Genomic DNA, 23,864 nt, shown 5'->3' with positions numbered 1-23,864 from the left:
TTTGTTTCTGGGAGACACTTCATGATATCTTTGGAAAAGAAAATTCTTGACTGAATGGCAATTTCTAACTATAATTTATTCTTTCTATTCTTATTTTCAAGGCAGTTAATTGGACTTTACACCATGGCTCACAATCCTAACATGACCCACATAAAGATTAATCGGCCAGTTACTGCCCTTCCTCCCCTTTGGGTAAGGTGTGACAGTTCAGATCCTGAAGCGACCTGTTGGCTAGGAGCTGAGCTTATCACAACAAGTAACAGCATCACAGGAATTGTCTTATATGCGGTCAATTGTAAAGGTGAGAGCTGGCTCTTACTACTTGTATGGGTGTGTGTATATATGTTTATTTATTTGATAGTTACTGTTTTGTGGTTTTACTGAAAGTGTATATTGTTATAGGGGAAGTGCACACAATGGAATTCATGTTAGCCGCCAGGAATCTAGTCTACTGTATAAACTTGCAGCATGTAGGTGATATTCCAGAAACACCAGAAACAGATCTCCAAAAGTCTGGATAGGAGTTTATAGCTGTTTTGTTTGTGTTTCATTTTATTTGTATGGGTATATTTTTTGGAATTTTCATTAGAGGATCAAAAATTGAATATAATGACAATATAATTCCAGTTTTATAGTAGGCATACAGTTATATTTTTTATGATAGTATTGAGCTTTGTTCCACTTTCATTCTTTTATAAACATTCCATTCAACTGTGATTTAAAACTTCAAGTATTATTAGTGTTAAACTACGGTACCCTCAGAATTTGAATTTTCTAGCATTAAGATGTAATTTTGAATTGTATATTTAAATGTGGTTTTTTTTCATGTCCCATAGCTGATAAAAATTATTCTATAAATCTTGAAGACTTAAAAAATTCACATAAGAAAAGACATCAATTGTCTGCTGTAAGTATTTCTCTTCTCATATTATTTTCTTCTAACTGTATTGACCTGCCTTTCACTCCTAATATGACTACATATTTTTCTGTAATATCAAAATGTTTGTATTTATTTTCCTATCAGCTAATGACTGAAATTAAAATATATGCCCTCTTGCCTTTTAGCTAATCTTTGTGATTAAGAATAATTGTCTTATTTTTCCATTTGGGATAAAGTATGCTACTTTTTCTTCTTTTGAGGAGAGAATCAAAGTAGTTTTGAAAATGGCCTTTGGTCATGTGAAAGCATAGCTGCTGGTGTGCTGGATGCCCTCTTTTCAGGTTACAGCCAGGGGCTTTGCCCAGTATGAGCTCTTGAAGTCCACTACCTTGGATGATACAGTCCCCACATCACAAACTACGATCACTTTGGATATTTCCTGGAGTCCTGTGGATGAGATTCTTCAAATCCCTCCACTCTCTTCAACTGCAACTCTGGTAGGAGTAAGCCCTGTTTTCTGTTGCGTTTACTCAGTGTGGGTTTACTTTTAACTTGCTTGTTGCTGGGGTTGCATGCCTCCTGTCCCACCCCCAGCCCCTGCCCTCTCTGAGCTCTGACAGCTTACCCCTGAAGTAGCTAGAGAAGCCAGTGGAGGTTTTACAGGTGATCTGATCTATCAATTGCTCACAGCACTGGAAGTATGTAACTTAAGATTTTCCAGTGATTAATAGTCTCTTGAGTTGGGACATTATCTCTGCTATCGTTTTTATAGTTTTTTTTTTATTTTTCATTATAGCTGCCATTTAAATTATATTAATTAAAGGTGTACAGCATAGTGGTTAGACATTCATATAACTTACGAAGAGATCCCCCTGGTAAGTCTAATACCCACCTGGCACCATACACAGCTATTGCAATATTATTGACTGTGTTCCTATGCTGTACTTCACATCCCTGTCATCTGCTAGTCTTAAAATAGAGAGTGCATGTATTGGCAATACATCAAGAATTATTATATTACTAAGCCTTTCACCTTTTAACATTTCTACGAATCTGTCTTAGGAAGTTAATTAGAATTGCTAACAAAAATATATGTACAAAGCTATTTGCAGTGATATAGCTGTGTTTCCAAAATATTCAAAACAAGTAGGATAATCACTAAAATAGATTTCCATGATGAAATATTACACATTCTTTAAAAATCTTTAAAGTGTCTTTAATAATAATAGGAAATGCTTATTATTAAGCAGACAAAAGCAGAAAAGTACAAAATTGAACATTTAGTAGAATCTCAACTATGTTTTTAAAAAATGGGTACACAGAAGCCTGGGTAGGGTTAATAGTGATTCCGCAGGATGGTGGGATTATGGATAATCATATTCTTAATGCTTTTCCTTCAATAGAAATTTACATACAACAGAATTTTTTAATCCCCCCCCCTTTTTAAATAATATCTTGCAATTGTAAAACCTTACCTCCAGGTAGGACAGCATACTTACTGGTTTAGTTAGTTTGTTTCTAAGGAGCATATATATTGGGGAGGCTGGGTTATTTTTGGTGTGTAGTAATGCTAAGTTTATCATTGAGTCCTGAGCTGTATTTATATTTCTCCTACTTGTCCTTTGAAAATTCAGTAGGAGAGAGCAGGAGAGCGTGTAAGAACAGTTAGTTCCATGTAGGTACAATTGTGGTATAGAAATAGAGTGTGATGGCCTGAATTTAAGTTACTATATCAGGATGGGCAGGATATCTCTGAGATGTTCTAAATGAAGTTTTGCACTACTTTTTCAATCTATTAGTGCTTTATAAAATATATTTTTTAATGTGTGGGTAGTTTGAAATGCAAGTAACTCTGACCCTTACGCCAAAAAGATGGGATTACCAGTGAAAACTGACTTTGAGAACTTTTTAGAATATTAAAGTGGAATCAGGAGATCCCAGAAGTCCTTTGAATCATCTTCACAGAGAACTGAAATTTCTCCTTGTGAGTATCCTTCTGGAATTTGTTACTTGCATTAAATCTCATGTTTTCATAAGAATATTTGTTAATATCATTGTTATTTAGTTTTGTGTTCTTCAAAAATTGTTCCGAATGTTATATATGCATTGGATACTCTTGGCAATTTGGGCGGCTTAATTTTACTAGTACTATGTGGTAGTGGTTCTTACATTCAAAGGGAGCATTAGTTAGATAATTAATAGCTACCATTCTTCTGCCTTTTTTACTGGAGTGTTTGGTTTTTATTTATATGATGGATTTCTCGCTTTCCAGGTGGGTTAGATGCCAATTTATTTCAGATGCACATATAATCTGCTTGTTAATAACTTGGGTTTTGATTGATGCAAAAGAATAATGAGCATGTGTTTCAAGAATTTTATGTTTCAGTAATTTTAGCTCCACTCTACAAATTGAATCTCAAGGGGGTGCCTCATTTTAATGCAGTAGAAATTCCAAGTGTTTTAGCCTGGCATACAAAGTCAGTTATATCCAATCACTGCTCTACCTTTTTCTTTTTTCTAGCAGCTTTTTTGAGATATAAGTTACATTTCATAAAATTCACTTGTTTAGTGGTTTTTAATATACTTATAGAGTTGTACAGCCATGACCACCTTTAATTTTAGATCATTTTCATCACTCCCAAAAGAAACCCTATACCCATTTAGCAGTCACCTCTCACCCCCATCAGCCCCTAGCAACCACCAATGTACTTTCTGTAGTACTTTGTTCCTTTTTATTGTTGAATAGCATTCCATTGTATAGATATACCACATTTTGTTTATCCATTTATCAGCTGATGAACATTTTAGTTGTTTCTACTTTTTAATTATTCTGAGTAATGCTGCCATGAATAGTCACGTACGTGTTTTTGTGTGACATGTCTTTTCACGTCTCTTGGGTGGAATTGCTATGTCATGTGGTAACTCTAATCTTTTGAGGAACTGCCAAACTATTTTCTAAAGTGGCTGCACCACTTTACATTCCTACCAGCAGTGTATGAGGGCTCAATTTCTCCATATCCTTGCCAACACTTGGATATTTTCTGCTTTTGTTTTTGTTCATAGTCATCCTACTGGAGATGAAGTAGTATCTTGTTATGTAGCATTGCCCTGATGGCTAATGGCGTTTAGTATCTTTTCATGTTCCTATTGGTGCCTACTTATTTCTTTAGCTTAATCTAACACCCTACTTTCGCTCCCACTGAACCCCCAACCCTGCCTATATTGAGTTCCCTGCTTGTAAATCAGTAGCTTGATTCTGTCACACTTAGTCACTTTCTGGTGTGTGTGTGTTGATCTGGTATGCCCTTCCACCTCTTTTCTGGGTGAGCTCTCTGTGACATCTTTTGCTTAGGATGATTGCACTGACCTCTCAGAATGGCTTATGGTACCTGTGCTTTGTGCTGTTAGAGAACTCAACACACACCTCTTGTTAGAGTGATTATCAATCACAGTGATTTGTTTACTTATCTCTTTTCCTTACTGGACTTCAGTGCCAGGTACCCTGCTGTACCTTCCACATCTGGTGTAGTACCAAGCATTCTAATACATTTCCTTCATATTATTTTTGTGTAAAACTTGGTACTTTTTCTACCTTTCTCACTTTTCTTCTTAAAAGTTCCTCTTCCAAGATCATTACTGTGGGCTGCCATCATACTTCTACCCTTATGTCTCTCTGCCCTTCTCTGTCCACCCTGGCAGAGAGCTTACACATTCAGTGATTTGACTAATGCCTTTATGAAGGAACTCCAGATCCCTTCTTTCCCTTTTTCTTTTTAATCCTCACCCGAGAATATGTTTTATTAATTTTTAGAGAGAGAGGAAGAGAGAGAGAAACATGGATCAGTAGCCTCTCATGCACGCCTTGATCAGGGATCAAACCCATAACCAAGGTATGTGCCCTGACCAGGAATTGAACCCACAACCTTTTGGTGTACAGGATGATGTTCTAATCACCTGAGCCACCCAGCCAGGGCCAGATCCCTTCTTTAAGCTGATACTAATTCCCAGCTTTCCTACTTCCACCAAATTATTTCTAACTTGAGTACAGGCTGTGGCCTCAAACTCAGTACAGTATATCCAAAATGAAACATGAAATCTTCTCCAGACTAGATCTTCAGACTAGAAACCCGTATATGATCCCACCATTCCTTCATTTCTCTTGACCCTTGAACAATGTGGGGGTTAGGGGCACATACCCCCTGCATGGTTAGCAATTCATGTATAACTTTTTACTCCCACAAAACTGCTGATACCCTTCTGTTGCCTGGAAGCCTTACTGATAACATAAACTGTTGATTAACACATATTTTTTATGTTACATATATTATACTATATTCTTATAATAAAGTAAGCTAGAGAAAAGAAAATTTTTAGAAAATCATAAGGAAGAAAATATACTTTTACTGTATTTATTGGGGGTGGGGGGGGAATCTGCATGTAAGTGGACCTGAGCAGTTCAAACCCATATTGTTCACTGGTCAGCTGTGTTTTACTTTAGTAAGAACTGTTTCTACCACCACCACTTACCACCACAGCTGGAAGCTGCCACTCTGCGGTGTGCCAAACGTGTGCTAGGTGGTTTAGTTATTTTGCCTAAGGCATCAGCAACTGGCAAGTGGGAGAGCTGGTTCAAAACTCATTCAAATACAGGTCTGTCTAACTTGAAAGTCCATGCTTTGTGGCCCTGACCAGGCAGTTCAGTTGGTTAGAGCATCATCCCAATATGCCAAGTTTTACTTGATCCCCAGTGAGGGCACATACAAAAATCAACCAATGACTCTGGCCAGTGTGGCTCAATTGGCTGAGTGTTGTCCCATGCACTGGAAGGTCACCCACCGGTTAGATTCCCTATTGGGGCACATGCCTGGGTTGCAGGTTCAGTCCCAGTCAGGGTGCATACTAGAGGCAATAGATGGATGTTTCTCTCTCTTTCTCTTAAAATCAATAAAAAAATTTTTTGAAAAAATCAACCGATGAATGCATAAATAAGTGGAACAACAAATTGATGTTTCTCTCCCTCTCTATAAAATTTAAAAAAAAAAGAAGGAAAGTCCATGCTTTGTTGTAATCTCCCTTAAATTCACAGAATCTTAGATATGCACAGGGACATAGGCTCTCCAATTTTAGTCCTCTGTATTTTTATAAATGAGTAGGATTTTTTTCTTTTGTTTTATTCCACGTATATACCTCTATACCTACCTACCTACCTATCTCTCTCTCTCTGAAATATAGTGTTCTTTTCTTCCTTTGAAGTTTCTCTCACCGTGCCCATCTTAGTTAAAGCTCTTATCTCCCTCTTGGACCACTCTAATGATCATTTATTGTTTCTCAACAGGGACAGTATCAGCATTTCAGCATTTTGGGCAGGACCATGCTTTGTGGTTTGGGACTTTGTACATGTTGCAAAATATTTAGCATCCTTGGCCTCTACCAAATTAAATGCTCCTGTACCCCCAGATATTGTGACACCAAAACTTATCTGCACATTTTTTCAAGTATCCCCTGGGGGTCGAGGGTGAGATCACTTTTGTTGAGAAATATTATATTTTCTCTTTTCCTTAAAATCCTAGGTATTTCTGATGGAGGAATTCGTAACTACTTGGTCATGTCATTTTCTTGCCAAAAAATCAACAGTGGCTGTTGTCTTCCATGTGAAATAAAAAATCCTTTTAAGTTTTAACATCACTATTCCTGTGTAGCTCCCATTCCTTGTAATCTTCTAGTGTCCTCTAGGTGTTATACTCCACTGGTTGGAATCACCCCACCCTCTTCATCTCCTTCTCTGCTCTGTAGCCGACAGTTCTCACATTTGGATTGGAGTTGAGTTGAGGTTTCACATTGTTCCCCTGGCTATTCCAGGACATCTTGACCTCCTTTCTTCAGTTTAAATTATTGTATGTATAGGCACATGCATTTATATTATTACTAGAGGTCTGGTGCATGAAATTCGTGCACAGGGGGAGGTTCCCTCAGCCCAGCCTGTGCCCTCTTGCAGTCCAGGACCCCTTGGGGGATGTAGCATTGGGCCAAGTGGCAAGTGGCCAGGGAGGAGCCCAAACCGGGGCCAGGCGCCATGCTGCTTACACTCATCCTGGCCTGCTGCCGCCACTCAGTAGTGCTGCTACGGAGACGGTAGAGGCTCCTGCCGCCACAGCTCTGCTCACCAGCCATGAACCCAACTTCTGGCTGAGTGGTGCTCCCCCGTGGGAGCACACTGACCACCAGGAGACAGCTTCTGCATTGAGTATCTGCCCCCTGGTGGTCAGTGCGCATCATAGCAACCAATCGTTCTGGTCATTCCACTGTAATGGTCACTTAGGCTAATATATATATGTGTGTGTGTGTGTGTGTGTGTGTGTGTGTGTGTGTGTGTGTATATATATATGGACTAGAGTCCTGATGCACAAAATTTGTGCACAGGTAGGGTCCCTAGGCCTGGCCCACAATCAGGGCCAATCAGGGCCTCCTTTCCCCTGGCCAGCAGCTGCTGACCGCTGGCCGGGGCCTTTCTTCATTCCACGCCCCCCCCCCCCCCCCCCCCGGTGGTCAGTACATGTCATAGCAAGCTATCGAACTCCCAGTCTCTCAGTCGAACTCCCAAAGGGACACTTTGCATATTAGCCTTTTATATATATAGATTATTTTATTATTTTTTTAAAAATAGATTTGAGAGAAAGAAACATCAGTTTGTTGTTCCACTTATTTATGCATTCATTGGTTGATTTTTATATGTACCCTCACTGGGGATTGAACCTTCAACCTTGACATATTGGGATGATGCTCTAACCAACTGAGCAACCCAGCCAGGGCCTATATTATTTTTATGTAAATTTCCAACTTGTTTTACATTTGTTGTTCCCAATTATTTCATCTGTATTACTAGTCCTTAACCAAAATAACAAGCATCTTTAGGGCAGGCTCATCAGTCTTGAATCCTGTAGTATTTATACACATGGCATCATAGTTCAGAACACCATCTTTGCGTGTATGTCCTGGTACTGTCAGTTACTAATTGTATGACCTTAAGCAGGTTATCTTAGTCTCTTCTTAATAAAATGAAGGTAGATAGTAATATCTGCCTCGTAGAGATTTTGTGAGGATTAAATAACATACTACATATGAAACACTAGGACAGTCCTGGCATGTGAGTAAATACTCAAGAAATAACAATATTATTAAATATATTCTTATTGATTAAACTGTGCTTTCTGCTAATAAGCTTTTGGGTTTTTTAATCTCCTATAGGTTTTGGCTATTGGTTTGAGGACTGGTGTAACCGAATGGCCTGCACCTCTGGAAGCAAAATCTGCTGTTGACCTTGTGCAGGAGTTTCTAAATGGTGTTTGTTTTCCTAATCCATGCTTCTACATTGTTTATTTTTCTTAATTGGGAATTTATACTTGCTATTTTTAAATGAAGTTGTCTTTTTAGGCTTGGTATTCTTTTTGGTTGGGATATATACTAGTAAACTATGAAGTCTGTCATGGTCAGAGGATGGCTTTCATTCTGAATTGCTAATGGTAATAGCCTAAGTAATTTTAAGAGTAAGATTTAATTTAAAATTAATATACCACAACCATATTTGAGATTGTCGTAGAAGAGGGGTGCAACAGTAACCTCGAGCACCTACCAGATGTCCAGCATTGTGTTGGAGCTTTCACTGTACCTCAGTTCATCCTCACACCCCTACCCAGGGGTTATCTATTATGACTTCCAATGGAGAGTTAAGTAATTTGCTAAAATCCCCAGTTATGCTTTTATTGTCCTCATTTGTCATTTGAAAATAGGATTAGGATGGAAATAATTTTGAAAGCAGAAAAATGAAATCCAGAATTAATAAGTTGTTGCCACTTTCTAGACTTAAATAAGCTGGATGGATTTGGTGATTCTACAAAAAAAGACACAGAGGTAAGTGATAGCATTTACATTGTACACTCACTGAAATCTAAATATTTTTTAAAAAACACTTTCCACAAAGATAGTCCTTTGTCATTACATTATTTACTCATGTGTTTGTACATATTGTATGTTAATTTATTAATGATATTTTTCAGCAAAAAATACATATTCAAGAACAAAAAAGAAATGTACACTGAAATAGCTTTTAAATGTGGTTGTATTATCTTTCATGCTGTACCATCCATGTCAAATGGATCTGGTACATACAGCATGGGCAGTCTTTTGAAGATAGTCTTGTTTTGGTCTTTAATGTCAGCATTGTTTTCCTTAAGGCAGCGGTTCTCAACCTGTGGGTCGCGACCCCTTTGGGGGTTGAACGACCCTTTCACAGGGGTCGCCTAATATCAGATATTTACATTACGATTTATAACAGTAGCAACATTACAGTTATGAAGTAGCAGCGAAAATAATTTATGGTTGGGTCACAACATGAGGAACTGTATTAAAAGGGCCAGAAGGTTGAGAACCACTGCCTTAAGGGCTGATAGTTTTAAATAGAACCAATACATATGTATTATTAATTCTCAACTGTAGAGAAGTAGAAATGAATATGTTAATATACTGTAACATGGTATACCTTTAGTATATTAACATAAGACAGCGTGTTAATATGCCAGATGCTCTCTCTCTTCTCTCTCTCTCTCTCTCCCCCCCTCCCTCCCTCCCATCCTCTCTGAAATCAATAAAAATATATTAAAAATTAAATAAAATAAAAAAACTAAACTGAGTATTCTCTGGCACTTCTTTTTCAGACAGTGAAGCCCGACAGTACTGCATTTGATCGTTCCATCGAGTGTCTTTTCACAGTACGGGGCGATCTGGATTTTGCTGAGCAGCTGTGGTGCAAAATGAGTAGTAGTAGGTGTTCATCGTGGTTGTACAATAAAACTTCTTCCTGTTACTCCTTAGGCTTACCTTTAACTAAGTCTTTTGGAAATAACACAGTACGTTCTACTAGTTTTGTGTGCAAGTTTAGTTCCTGTTTTACAAATTCATTTCTAGTAACGCACCGGCACATTCTACTCAAGAATTGTACTAATAATATAAAGCTGTTCATAGAATATCCTTTTCTGCTAAGATTTACCAGGTAGATGGTTTTTAAGCTGTGTTTATATGAATCAAAACATATACCTTAGTGAAATTATAATTATTAGAGAAAGGAAAAGATATTCCTTAATATTTTACTAAGTGTGTTATTTTGTGGCAGTTTAAGTTCTTTCTTTAGAAATACATTGTCTTTTGCCTTTTTCTTTCCTCTTCCTCCATCCATAAAATACAGATTCTTGTCTGCCTCTTTGTGTGTCCTTAAGATTAATGACATACATCATCTGCAGAAATACCATGAACATAATGTTAGACTGACTTGTTTTTCAAGGTGTGATATCATATCAAGACTTGGTGAAGTGTTTCACATTGATCATTCAGAGTCTACAACGTGGTGACATACAGCCATGGGTAGGTTTAGTAGTGTGTGTTGAATGTTTTCTCAACATCATGGTTAAAGACATAGGCTCTGGAGCATACTACCTGAGCTTGAATTCTAGCCCTGTGACTCACTAGCTGGGCAGATTCCTTTATTTCTCTGTGCCAGTTTCCTCATCTGTAAAGCAGGAGTAGGAATAATACTTACCTCATAGTGTTGTTTTAGGATTAAATAATTTAATTCATGTAAAGCTCTTAGCACCTAGCTCATAGGTAAGTACTTGGTATTTGTAAGCTACCAATATTGTCATTGTTACTATTGTTATGAATGATAATTCTCATATACTAATGAGGGTACAATTTGGAACACTCTTAAAAGCAATTTTCATAACGATCCTGCAAATGTGTCATGCCCTTTGAATCAATAATTCTTTTGTTAAGATCCATCCTAAGCTCATACAGAAATGTGTATCAAGATTCTATGTATTAGAATAGGCATTAGAGCTTCATTTATGGTAGAAAAAAATGTAAGTAACCTAAATTTCCACTATAAATGAAATGACTAAGTAAATAATAATACAACCACATGTGGCACATGTAATAGTTGCTAAAAATGATGCTGACAGATATGGAGAAATTCTTATAATGTTCAGTAAAAAGACAAGAATATACACTATTGTATTAAAGAATGTAAATTTTGGAGACGAAAACATAGAAGCAAATAAATGTTTTAGCAGTACTTTTGGTATTAGGGTTACAAGTGAGTTTTTCTAACTGCATTATACATTTCTATACTTTATGAATTTTCCATAATGAATTTGTGCTTTTACAATCAAGAAGAGATTATATAAAAAGCTAGAAACAAAAAGAGTCCTTATTTAATAGGAATTATCTATACTAATAAAAGGGTAATATGCTAATTAGGGCAGACATCTTCCAGACTTCCATCCAGACAAAGCCACAGCGGCTGTGAGGCCTGGGGCTCACAGCAGCTGTGGGCTCAGGCAGTTGTGAGGCCTGGGGCTCACAGCAGCTGTGGGCTCAGGCAGTTGTGAGGCCTGGGGCTTGCGGCAGCCGTGCGCTCAGGCAGCTGTGCGCCCTGGCAGCTGCGATGCCCAGGGCTCAGACCTCGCAGCTGCCACAGCCCAGCAGTGGCAGCAGCAGCAGTGAGGTGATGGGGGTGGTGCCTCTCCCTGATCAGCTGGGTTGCCTCCTGCAGAGGGAGGCCAGACCATGGGGAGCGGGCCTAAGCTGTCAGTAGGACATCCCCTGAGGGCTCTTGGACTGTGAGAGGGGGCAGGTTGGGCTGAGGGACCCCCCTCCAGTGCACAGATTTTCATGCACCGGGTCTCTAGTTTTAAATAATGTCACAGCTAATTCATGCCTGTAAAGCTTTGAAACTCATAAGTGTGAACAAATGTACACTCCAGAGCAAAGACATGCAAACTCTAATTAATTGGGCATTAGTGATTCTAGACAGTGTAGTCTTGGCCATTGGATTTTTTCCTTGAGACTTTTTTTGTGAAGTGTTTACCAGTATATCCCTGCCAGGTCCAATGAGTACAAAGTGAAAGTAGTTTTAAAAAAGAAAATGCAAAAAATTGTGATGAAAATTAGAGATCATAAAAAGACAGTAGTGAGAAAATACTTTAGATATGTTTAAAATTAATTGTTTAACATTTGGAACATATGTCAGATCTGTAAGTTTGCAGCTCTTTTTAATTTGCAAGTGATCAAGTTAGTATGTTGGATATCGTAGTCAATAAGGAGTTCCTTATGGCATGTTCATGGACCATTGAGAGAGTTTTCTGCTACAGTAGATTTTTAGTGTAGTTGAAAATGTTTGATTTGGGCAAAGATGCTCAATAGCACTTAGCCAGGAGAAGAGAATTCCTAGTTATAAAGCTTCAAAGGCCCAGCTCTGCCTTCTCTTTGGTGGAATTGCATCTGGGAGTAATAAGTTTAAGCCCTTTTTAATGGCTTTGGACTTGAACAAATGAGGCAGGAAAGGCACCTTAGAAAGCAACTTGGGGGCTTTTATTCAAACAATTTGTAGTACCAAGAGATTAAAGATGCAAGTTTATAATTTTTAGCTTGTAGCTAATGTAGTTTGCTTCTCTTTTGCTTATTGGATTTATTTATGGCTTTATAAAATTTTCTTGATTTCTAGCTCCATAGTGGAAGTAACAGTTTGCTAAGTAAGCTCATTCATCAGTCTTACCATGGAGCCATGGACACAGTTTCTCTCAGTGGGACTCTTCCAGTTCAGATGCTTTTGGAAATTGGTTTGGACAAACTAAAGAAAGATTATATCAGTTTTTTCATAGGTAAGTACCTGCCCAGCTCAAAAAATTAAAAAGTACACCACAGTTGTCAGCCCATAGGTATTCTCAGATTTTATCTTTCTACTTGTCCCTAGTCATTTGTAGTTCTGGCTTTGCCCCTGGTTCACTGTGAGACAGACACTTTCATTCTCTGGCCCTTTAGTTTCTCCCTTGATAAAGGTATTAAATTAAAGATACTTATAATGCTTGCTTGATTGTTTTTAGTTGAGATTCTGCTCATTTTGAGATTCTATGAGTATAATGTAATTAATAAAAACGATTTTAGGAGATGCTGTTTTAATACCCAACACTTCATTGTTTTTATTAGGGCAAACTGTGATCATTCTTAGAATAAGTAATAGTATGTCTTTATGGTGTAATGTGTCAGAAAATTTGACTATTTTTGAGAAACTATTTAGCTTGAGCATCTCTTTTATATATTAACTATGAAAATTTTTACTTAGGTTCTTTAACATGCAACAGATAATACCTAAATCTTATTTGCATGTATGTTTTTTTCATAATAGGTCAAGAACTTGCATCTTTGAATCATTTGGTGAGTTTATTTTTTTAATCAAAATGTGGTTTTTCTTTTATTTATTGACTCTATATAAAATTATTAAGTGCCTAATCTGTGTCCCTCTATCCTAGGTCCTAGGAAACAGATAAATGAGACAGTCAATGCCCTTAATTACTACTGTCTAGTAACTAGACAGACAAAAAAGTAGCCCTTTTAGTATCATTTATCATTTCTTTAAATTTATCTTACTGACATACAGTTGTGTCCTGCTGAAGCCAGTGTACTCTCACAACTCCCATTTATCTAAATTGGTAAGGGCCCGGCCGGTGTTGCTCAGTGGTTCAAGATCGACCCACAAACCAAGAGGTCACCAGTTTAATTCCTGGTCAGGGCACACGCTTGGGTTGCAGGCTTGATCCACAGTAAGGGGACATGCAGAAGGCAGCCAATCAATGTTTCTCTCTCATTGATGTTTCTATCTCTATATCCTTCTCCCTTCTTCTCTCTCTAAAATCAATAAAAACATATTTTAAAAAACATATACAAGTAAAATGGTTAGAGAATGCCTTTCTTTATAGGCCCTATAAAGGAATTTTTGCTTTATATTCTCAACTCATTTCTATTACACACAAATTCCAAAAAATTTACAGTATTCTTTAATATATTGATTCAAAATAGACTTCTGGGCTTCAGGGTCATGATTACAAACTTCTGTATTTTTCTAGTGTCTTTATTTAGGAAGTTTAGGAAATTAAACAGCATCTGTACTGACCCTTGACATTCGATGGAAGATCTTTTTAAATATGTTTTTATTGACTTCAGAGAGAGGAAGAGAGAGAGAGAGAGAGAGAGAGAGAAACATCAATGATGAGAGAGAATCATTGATCAACTGCCTCCCACACACTCCCTACTGGGGATCAAGCTATAACCCCTGGCATGAGCCCTGACTGGGAATCAAACTATGACCTCCTAGTTCCTAAGTCAACAGTCAACCATCGAACCACACCAGTGGGGCTTAGAAATGAATCTATAGTACCAACTCATTTGTCATTTGTCTTAGAAAAATACAAGATAAAAAACTCTAGCTGGTCTGTTGTGCAAAGTAAGATTCAGCTGGATTCTTTAGAGGTTTAATTTTTGCTTTTCAAATTTTAAACATTTTATATATCTTTTTAGTGGAAACATACGTGTGTGTGTGTGTGTGTGTGTGTGTGTGTGTATACATATGTATATATGTTAATGGGGGGCCCAGATGGGAATGGTTTGATAAATTTTTTTAAACTTAGAAAAGTAATAACACTATTAAAAGTTAGAATACTTATAGGACAAATACACCCTTAATCTCACCACCCAAATATTAGTACTCTAATTTTTATGAATTCCCCTCTAGTCATTTCATATGCCTGTTTTTTAAAAATATGGTTTTGACTCCAAACTTTTGACATAATAGTCCTTAAACTTGAAAATCTCCTAGAAGGATTGATAAATTGCTAATTTCTAGGGCCCAGTAACTGGGTAAGTCCAGGGCTCAGTAACTGTCTTTTTAAACAAGCCATCTCCTATTCCAAATAACTGATGTTTTCCCTTACTATGTTAGTTTTCTATTCTGCATAACAAATTACCACAAACTTAAACGCTTAAATGAACACAAATTTATCTTATAGTTTCCAAGGGTTGGGAGTTGGGCACATTTTAGCTGAGTCTTCTCTGCTCCGGTCTTCACAAGGCTGAAATCAAGGTGTCAGCTGCATTTTCAGAGGCTTAAGGGCGAGATCTACTTTCAAGTTCCTTCATTTGTTGTTGATAGAATTCTTTTCCTTGTGACTTATGACAAAGGTCCCATTTTCTTGCTAACTGTTAGCTCAGGATCATCTTAAGTCCCAAAGGTTGTTTGTGGGTCCTTGCCATGTGACCCTCTCCAAACATGACAGGCAGTTTGTTTCTTCAGAGCCTGTGGGAGATATCGCTAATGCATCTTCACCTTTTAAAGGGCTCACCTGATTAGGCCGTAGTAATGACTGTGATCTGTCTCTTGATTGATTAAATGTCCATCAGTTAGGAACCTATTCACAGGAGTGACATTCCATCATATTCAGAGGTCCTGGCTTACTCAAGGGTAGGGGATTATACAAGATGTGCACTCCGAGGGGTGGGAATCTTGGGAACCATTGTAGAATTCCACCTACCATATTTGCCAAGGGCTATTTCCTTAGGATGGGTTCTCAGAAATAATATTAGCCTGAGCATTTTATGATGCTTGGCATACATTGCCAAATTTCTAAAGGGTTGTACCAATTTACCAGTGATATATGTGAGTGGAATCTTACCCGTACACTTGCTTAATTTCTTGGTACTTCAGGTTTACTACCTATTTTAGAGGTGGACACGTCCATCAACATAGCAAGAGTATTGAAGTTAAGAATTATCTGGATTTGCCATTTAGTCCATCTGGAGAGGTTAGTCGGTAGAGTAGCCACCCTCTTGGGCCTCCTTGAGTGAAGGAGTTCTGTGATTTGTCTTCACCAGAGAATATGTAGGATGGTTTGCTGAGAATATCCTCAGTGAAGACTTTACTTACAGATTAATTAGAGAAATACTATTGAAAGGTGGTATATTCTATCTAGCTGCCTCCTGTCTTTTTTCCCACCTATGAATTAAGCATCTAGACCAGCCGTGGGCAAACTACGGCCCGCCGGCCGGATCCGGCCTGTTTGAAATGAATAAAACTATTGAAAAAAAAGACCGTACCCTTTTATGTAATGATGTTTACTTTGAATTTATAGTAGTTCACACAAACACTCCATCCATGCTTTTGTTCCGGCCCTCCGGTCCAGTTTAAGAACCCATTGTGGCCCTCGAGTCAAAAAGTTTGCCCACCCCTGTTCTAGACTTAGGTTTAGCAGGCATACCCATATTCTTTCTAAAGATTTCCCTTAACTAACTCCCTGTTTTGCTTATACTTTTTTTTTTCATTCTAGGAATATTTCGTTTCTCCATCAGTAGATATACAAGAGCAAGTTTGTCGTGTTCAAAAACTCCACCATATTCTAGAAATAATAGTCAGTTGCAAGCTTTTCATTAAACCTCAACATGAGCTTCTCTTTTCTTTAACACAGTAAGTATTTCTCTGTTGTTGTTTTTTTTTGTTTTTTTGTTTTTTCACGGTTCCTTCTTTGCCTCAAAAAGTGACATTTATTCAAAGGGAAAAAAAGAAAAAAGAAAAAAAATTGACAAGATGTCCATCCCTTGGCTCCCTTCCCTCCCCCCTCCTGCTCCTCCTCAGCCTGCCAAGGACTGAGAACCCTGGCTGGGATGAGGCAGCAGGCCAGCCCCTCTCAGATGAGGTCAGCAACATTGAGGGGCATCTCCTCGATGGAGGTGTTGTAGAAGGTCTCAATGTCTCGAAGAGTCCTCTTGTCTTCTTCTGTCACCATATTAATAGCCACACCCTTACGGCCAAAACGTCCACCCCGACCGATTCTGTGGATATAGTTTTCCCTGTTGGTGGGAAGGTCATAGTTGATGACTAAAGAAACCTGCTGCACATCAATGCCTCTGGCCAGCAGGTCAGTGGTAATCAATACTCTGCTAGAGCCAGAGCGGAACTCCCTCATGATTACATCTCGTTCCTTTTGGTCCATATCGCCATGCATGGCAGAGACGGTGAAGTCTCGGGCGTGCATCTTCTCAGTGAGCCAGTCAACCTTTCTTCGCGTGTTGATGAAGATGACTGCCTGGGTGATGGTGAGGGTTTCATATAAGTCACACAATGTGTCCAGCTTCCACTCCTCTCTTTCCACATTGATGTAGAATTGACGGATACCCTCCAGAGTCAACTCTTCCTTCTTGACAAGAATCCGAATGGGGTCCCTCATGAACTTCTTGGTCACCTCAAGCACATCGGAAGGCATTGTAGCCGACAGCAATACCACCTGGGTGTTGCTGTTGAGCTTTTGGAATATGTCATAGATCTGGTCCTTGAACCCACGGCTTAACATTTCATCAGCTTCATCCAGTACAAACATCTTGATGTATTTGGGAGACAGGTATCTGCGATTAAGCATGTCAAACACACGTCCTGGGGTACCCACGATGATATGGGGAGCTTCCATCTGCAGCTTCTGCACCTCTGCACGCACGTTGGTACCACCAATGCAGGCATGGCAGGAGGCACCCATGTAATCTCCTAAAGCCATGACTACCTTCTGTATCTGCTGTGCCAATTCTCTAGTAGGTGCCAGGACCAAGGCCTGAGTGGCCTTTAGATCCAATTCAATCTGTTGCAGAATCGATATGGCAAAAGTGGCTGTTTTTCCTGTCTCAGATTGGGCTTGAGCGATCACATCATAACCCTTGATACAAGGAAGAATGGCTCGCTGCTGGATGGCAGAGGGCTTCTCAAAACCATAGGCGTAGATGCCACGGAGGAGGGACTCTGAGAGGTTCATGTCATCAAAGCTGTCAACGATCTCATTCCAGTTACTCTCGATGACGCCTTCAGGCTCCATTCCATCGGGGCCATTGTCTCTGGATCGGGGATGTTGACTCGCAGACATGATCCTTAGAAACTCTCTCTGTTGTTTTTACTAACATAGCATTCTCTTCTGAAATAGTTGCAGCCAAAATATGTGCCTTTTTATTATTGGTTAGGATAGAATCTGCACATCCTGTCTTCACAGTAGCAGAATGGTTCTAAGTCACTGTCATAGGAAGAAAAGTCTTTGAGTTCAGAAGGAATAAGTTTAACACTCGGCTCTAGCACTTCCTAATTTCCAGAGGAAGTTTCCTTTCACTGCATCTTATTTTCTCATCTATAAAAGGATCTAATAACCTCATGTGTTTGTTGTCAGGATTAAGTGATATAATGTATATACAGTACCTGTCACTTAATAGGTGCTTAATAAATATTAGTTCCTTGTCTTTTTTTTTACATTTTTATACATTTGGGCCAAACTAGTTGCTAGCCATTTATATGGTAACTAAATGGAATTAAATATTACCAGACCTCTGTCAACAGCATTACTGTAATTTAGAGATTTCTGTCCATCAGTTTGACTAAAATTAGTTCGAAATAGTTCTCATACATGGATTGCTGGTGTCTTGTGTGTATTGGAGTCTCAAACCAGAAGTAAGTGAACCATCCAGTGGCAGAATTGAGGTTTTTTTTCCTTTTGAAAGGAAATGTACCTCTCCCTTTTCCAAAATTAGAATTTGCCTCAGTTGTGAAGGGAAAGGTACTAAGAAATTGTTATTGTTTTTTTCTCCATTAAAGATAAGTATATAAATAAGTTAATTCTTTAATTCCCCAGACTCTGAAAACCATGGAGGTTGTATCTTTCTCTTTTGCCTCTTTGTTTTTTTCTTGCTCCCACCCCCACCCCCTCGCCACTTAAGCCTTATTTGGGCTCAATTTAAATGTATTTTATATTTACGAGAAATATGTCTACTACTAATTTTTTAAAAGCAAATGATATTTCCATCAAAAAAGAAAAAGAAAAAAGAGAAATAACCAATGTTTTGTTGGGAGTAGAGGTATTGTATGTTTGTTTTTTACTTTTGTGTCCCTGAAATTAATCTGTTGTTGACGTTATGGTTAGTAGCATTCAAAAAAATGGTTCCCTTATGCATTTTAGACTACCAGAAAGCCTTTATCTCCACGTGGCATTTTTTTCCAAAATAGGGTCTTTTTTTTACTTTTATAGATCCTGCATAAAATATTATAAACAAAATCCTCTTGATGAGCAACACATTTTTCAGCTGCCAGTCCGACCAACTGCTGTAAAAAATTTGTATCAAAGGTAAGCAATTTAATAATTAAATTGTACTTTAAGTCCAGTCATGATTCCAGGCAGTTTCGGTGTCTGTTCCCCAGGACCCAGAGCTGCTTCTCCTCTGAAACCTTCATCATCTTACCCCCTCTCTGCTCATAGTCTGATAGTTCCCCCTCTGCCCTGCCTTCTCCCAGACCTTTTGTCTACTCCCTTTCGACCATTGAGCCTCTAGTCTTTCATTTTTCTCTCAATTTGTGATTTCTTTGCTGAACAGTGTAGAAAGTATAACCAGAAAGGAAATGACAGTGGAAAAAGAGTGATCAGGGTAATGATAAAGTCAAAGGTATGGCAGTGGGAGTGAAAGAAGAGTATGGGATTGAGGAGGTAGAGAACTGTGAGGCTAAGAAGACACATTAGCCATCCAGTTGAACACTTGAGTTTGCCTCAAATGATGGTCTCCCCTTAGCATATAATACACTTAACTTTCTCTTGTACTAAAGTCACTCTCATTTATACCCTCCTCTATTTAGTTCCCTCCGATGGAAACCCCAGCACTCCCATGGAACTGCTCTGGCAGGGGCCATCAGTGGCCTTCTCTGTTCTTTTAAGATTTATTTTATTTAGGTTTTAGGAGGAGATAGAGGAAGGGGGAGAGAGAGAGAGAGTGAAGGAGAGAGAGAAACATCAATTTGTTGTTTTACCTATTTATGCATATTTGTTGATTCTTGTATGTGCCCTGACGGGGAATCAAACCTGCAACCTTGGTATATCAGGGCAGTGCTCTAACCAACTGAGCTACCCAGCCAGGGCTTATTATTGTCTTTATAATTACCATATCCAGTGGACACTTTCCAATGTGACAATGTTTTTTAGCTCCTTGTGCAATTAGCTGGCCCACCAATTCTTTCTCCTTCAGTAAGCACTTACAAGGCAGTTTGGCGTTTAACACAATTGCTTTCTCGAACCTTTCCCTTCCTCTGTTTCTGTGACATTAGGTTCTGTCTTAATTTTAATTCTAACTTTCTGGTCCACCTCCTAGACTGAGAATAGTTCCCTATCAATTTCTCCCTCCTCTGTCTGCTTTTTATATGTGAGTTTTCACCAGAACTCTATATTCTCTGACTTCTTTTGTTTTTACTTTCTATCTTCCCTGGGTGATTACATTCATACTCAAGGTTTCAGTTCCTCTGGGCTAATAATTCACAGCCCATATCTCTAGCTCCTCCTGAGTTTCAGACCCATGTTCCTAAATGCCTTTTAGAGTGAGCCCCCAACTTCAGCGTCCTCTAAAGTCTGAAATTTAGAATTCTGACTTGTTTGTCTCTTCTTCCTTAGTGCTTATCACATAAGGATTTCACTGATGACTGCAGAAGGAAGGAAGAAAGGAAGTAACTACTTTTCCCCTTGGATGTTTTTTATTTCCTTAGTGAGAAGCCACAGAAATGGAGAGTGGAAATAAACAGTGGTCAGAAAAAGGTGAAAACAGTTTGGCAACTGAGTGACAGTCTACCTGTAGACCATCTGAATTGCCACAGATCTGGTAAATATGGTTTGTAATCTATTTAGAGAAATTGAAAATGAAAATAAAATTTTACTGGTAGAGATTATTATTTTAGGTCTTGTGCTCAATTTTAATATTTTTAAAATGTTTTTATTGATTTCAGAGAGAAGAAGAAAGAGGGGGGAGAGAGATAGAAACATTGATGAGAGAGAATCATTGATCAGCTGCCTCCTGTATGCCCCCTACTGGGGATCAAGCTAGCAACCCCAGCATGCGCCCTGACTGGGAATCGAACCATGACCTCCTGGTACATGAGTCGATGCTCAACCACTAAGCCACACCTGCTGGGCTCTTGTGCCCATTTAAATGATTTTCCTAAACTCTACATGTAAACATATTTATTCTGAAAAAAGGAATCATGAAAGAGTACTTTTTTCGTTAACCTGGATAAAGGAGCTTTTATTAAGTGAGATCAAGCAATAGGAATAAAAATAAGTTAAAAGATTGAAATGCCATACTTCACACTTTTGTGCACTGTTTAAAATAGTGATATTTCTGCCCAAATGTCTTCTGTGTCTGGAATAAGGGTTGAGGTTTCTAGTATTCTATTAAAGAATGTTTTTTAGCCCCTAGTGTAATTAGCTGGCCTATAAAGTCTGCCTCCTTTGTTAAACACGTATAAAACTGTCATCTTCACACATGTGGATTGTGTGGTGCTGTAGTCTTCTACTTGTATCTGTCTTAAATGACTGAATTCAAATATTGCAAGTATTATCCAAAATCAAATCTAGTGGTTATAAGAAAAAATCCAAGATTTCAAAAGCCTATAGTTAACTACGGCTGGGAATACAAATAGTCCTATTTAAGTGATTAATACCTTGCAAAATTATTTCCAGAAAATGTTTATCCTTCTCCCCAAAATATATTTTAATTCAAGCATAATGGAAACTTCTCTTAACTAGAATGGAAACTTCTCTATTCATATGGCTGAACTGTATAAATCCTAAAGAAACAGAAAGAATTTTCTTAAAAATCATCAGTTAGAATCATGCTGTCTTTTCTAAGTGTGATAGAAAACATGGAATCTATATAAACGATAGAAAATAAACTATATAAAAATAAAATAATTTCTGCATGGCAAAAAATACTGGAGGCAAAACAACAGACAAATGACAAATTAGGAAAAGAAATTTGTAGCTCAAGTTCAGAAAAGGGGCTACATTCCCTAGTAAAATAATCAAGTAATATGGACAGTTCGACAGAAAGGAAATTCAAATGTCATTTAAAAAATAAAAGGTGATGCCTGGCCGGTGTTGCTCAGTGGTTGAGTGTCTACCTATGAACTAGGAGGTTCAATTCCCAGTCAGGGCACATGCTCAGGGTTCAGGCTTGATCCCCAGTAGGGGGCGTGCAGGAGGCAGCTGACCAATGATTCACTTTCATCATTGATGTTTCTATCTCTCCTCCTTTTTGCTCTGAAATCAATAAAATTATCTTTTAAAAAATAAAAAGTGGTGCCCTACCCGGTTTGGCTCAGTGAATAGTGTGTCGGCCCTTGGACTGAAGGGACACAGGTTCGATTGTGGTCAAGGGCATGTACCTCAATTGTAAGCTCAATTCCCACCCTGGTTGGGGCACATGTGGGAGGCAACCAATCGATGTGTCTCTCTCATGTAGATGTTTCTCTCTGTCTCTCTGTCTCTCCCCCTCCCTTTCACTTTATCTAAAAAAAATAATGGAAAATATCCTCGGGTGAGTATTAACAAAAAAAAAAGTAAAAATAAAAGGTGCTCAGCCTAGCCAGCATGGCTCAGTCGTTGAGCATCGACCTATGAACCAGGAGGTCACGGTTTAATTCCCGGTCAGGGCACATGCCCAGGTTGCGGGCTTGATCCCCAGTGTGGGATTTGCAGGAGGCAGCCAATCCATGATTCTCATCACTGATGTTTCTATCTCTTTCTCCCTCTCCCTTCCTGTCTGAAATCAATAAAAATATTTAAAAATAAATAAGTAAAAGGTGCTCAACTCTGTATAATCAGAGAAATGCAAATTTATGTTATATGTCATGTTACCTACCTTCACCTATCAGTTTAGCAAAGATCAAAAAGTTAGGTGTCAGTGCTGGCAAGGACATGGGGGAACAGGCGGTCAGTCAACTTCACACATTGCTGTGTGGAGTGTAAAGTTGTACAGCTTCTTTGGAGGGCAATATCCACCAAAATTTTACAAGAATACATATTTTTGGTCCAGCAGTTTCCTTAATAGGAACTTATTCCACACATATAACCAGATGTGCAAAAAGACCTATGAACAAGATTATTGATTGCAGTACATAATGTTTACAGTAGCAAAATACTGGAGAAAACATAAGGACGGGCATAGACGAAGGTCTGGAAGGATACACCCAAATTCCTGAGGTGTAGCAAGGTGAGGGCAGGAGTGATTCTCATCTTTGGCTGAATGTTAGAATCATCTGGGGAATTTTTTTTTTTTTTAATTTTCAATTGATTTTAGAGAAGAAGGGAGAGGGAGAGAGAGATTGAAATATCAATGATGAGAGAGAATCATTGACCGGCTGCCTCCTGCACGCCCCCTACTGAGGACTAAGCCGGCAACCCAGGCATGTGCCCTATGACCGGAATCGAACCCAGGACCCTTCAGTCTGCAGGTCCGGTGCTCTATCCACTGAGCCACACCAGCCAGGGCAATCTGGGGAATTTTTAAAGTTTAAAGTTCTTATACCCAGACCAAGTTAATTAGAATCTCTGGAAGAAGAGCCTGGAAATCAGTAATATTTAAAGTTCTCCAGGTAATTCCCTTGTGCAACTTAAGTTGAGAACCACCGATTTAAACATTTTATTTTATTTACCATGTTGTTTCTGGTGTGTGTTTTTTTTAAGATATATATTACTTTTATGATTAAAAAGTAAGTTTTAAACACATGAACATATGTGATGTATTTTTGAAAATGCTGTTTTAAAATTTTACTACATAAAGATTAAATGACCTCTGTCATGAGGAAATTCATGCAACATTAAACACCTTTTTCCAATGATGCTGAATAAGTGAAGGATACTGAACATATCTTTCAGTCTTTTTGATGCAGTTCGTTTGAAAAAAAGAGTGAAAGTGATTTTTAATGTTAGAGTTAAAACAATTTGTTAATGCATTGGTGTAATGAGTCTATGAAAATAAAATTTAAATGAAATTGTATGTATATAAATGAAATTGTGTGCTTAGAAATACACGCAAACTTCATTTTGGCCTGGATAATATAACCTCTTCTACCCATCATATATTCTTGATGTGTTTGTCTAGAAATTTTTCAGTGACCTTTGGCCCAAAACAAGACCCACTATTGAAGGACCTCATTTATATTCAAAAACACTGATTGTAAATATTAAAGCCCAGTAATGATTTTTTTTTTTCTAAAGGTCATATGTATTAAGAAGTTAGATTTTCTATTTCATTGGACTAAACACTTTGG

The 23,864-nt window shown here is 38.3% G+C and overlaps 2 protein-coding genes across 2 annotated transcripts in view; one reads left to right on the top strand and one right to left on the bottom strand.

The window, feature by feature from the left end:
- The first annotated feature begins 103 nt into the window (after positions 1-103).
- ZWILCH (zwilch kinetochore protein) overlaps positions 104-23,864 on the top strand; it is a 26,115-nt gene continuing 2,354 nt past the window's right edge. The window contains exons 1-13 of the mRNA XM_081091510.1: positions 104-301; positions 837-907; positions 1,222-1,377; positions 2,793-2,864; positions 8,126-8,219; positions 8,739-8,788; positions 9,592-9,697; positions 10,215-10,294; positions 12,432-12,588; positions 13,113-13,141; positions 16,084-16,220; positions 18,808-18,903; positions 20,304-20,416. Coding sequence (XP_080947636.1) covers positions 124-301; positions 837-907; positions 1,222-1,377; positions 2,793-2,864; positions 8,126-8,219; positions 8,739-8,788; positions 9,592-9,697; positions 10,215-10,294; positions 12,432-12,588; positions 13,113-13,141; positions 16,084-16,220; positions 18,808-18,903; positions 20,304-20,416 — 1,339 coding nt within the window. The 5' untranslated portion in view covers positions 104-123. The remainder of the gene's footprint in view (positions 302-836; positions 908-1,221; positions 1,378-2,792; positions 2,865-8,125; positions 8,220-8,738; positions 8,789-9,591; positions 9,698-10,214; positions 10,295-12,431; positions 12,589-13,112; positions 13,142-16,083; positions 16,221-18,807; positions 18,904-20,303; positions 20,417-23,864) is intronic.
- Positions 16,272-18,380, bottom strand: LOC308519516 (eukaryotic initiation factor 4A-I-like). Its single transcript, XM_081091523.1, has one exon. It carries the CDS (start codon positions 17,659-17,661, stop codon positions 16,441-16,443), a length of 1,221 nt encoding a protein of 406 aa, XP_080947649.1. The 5' UTR covers positions 17,662-18,380; the 3' UTR covers positions 16,272-16,440.

The sequence above is a fragment of the Myotis nattereri genome, assembly GCF_964212035.1.
Source record: "Myotis nattereri genome assembly, chromosome: 1".
Classification (NCBI taxonomy): Eukaryota; Metazoa; Chordata; class Mammalia; order Chiroptera; family Vespertilionidae; genus Myotis; species Myotis nattereri.
The sequence above is the reverse complement of the archived record's forward strand: the minus strand, read 5'-3'. Positions and strand labels throughout refer to the sequence as shown.

Coding starts and splice junctions, on each gene's coding strand:
- LOC308519516 (XM_081091523.1), bottom strand. CDS start 17,661: ATGTCTGCGAGTCAACATCCCCGATCCAGAGACAATGGCCCCGATGGA.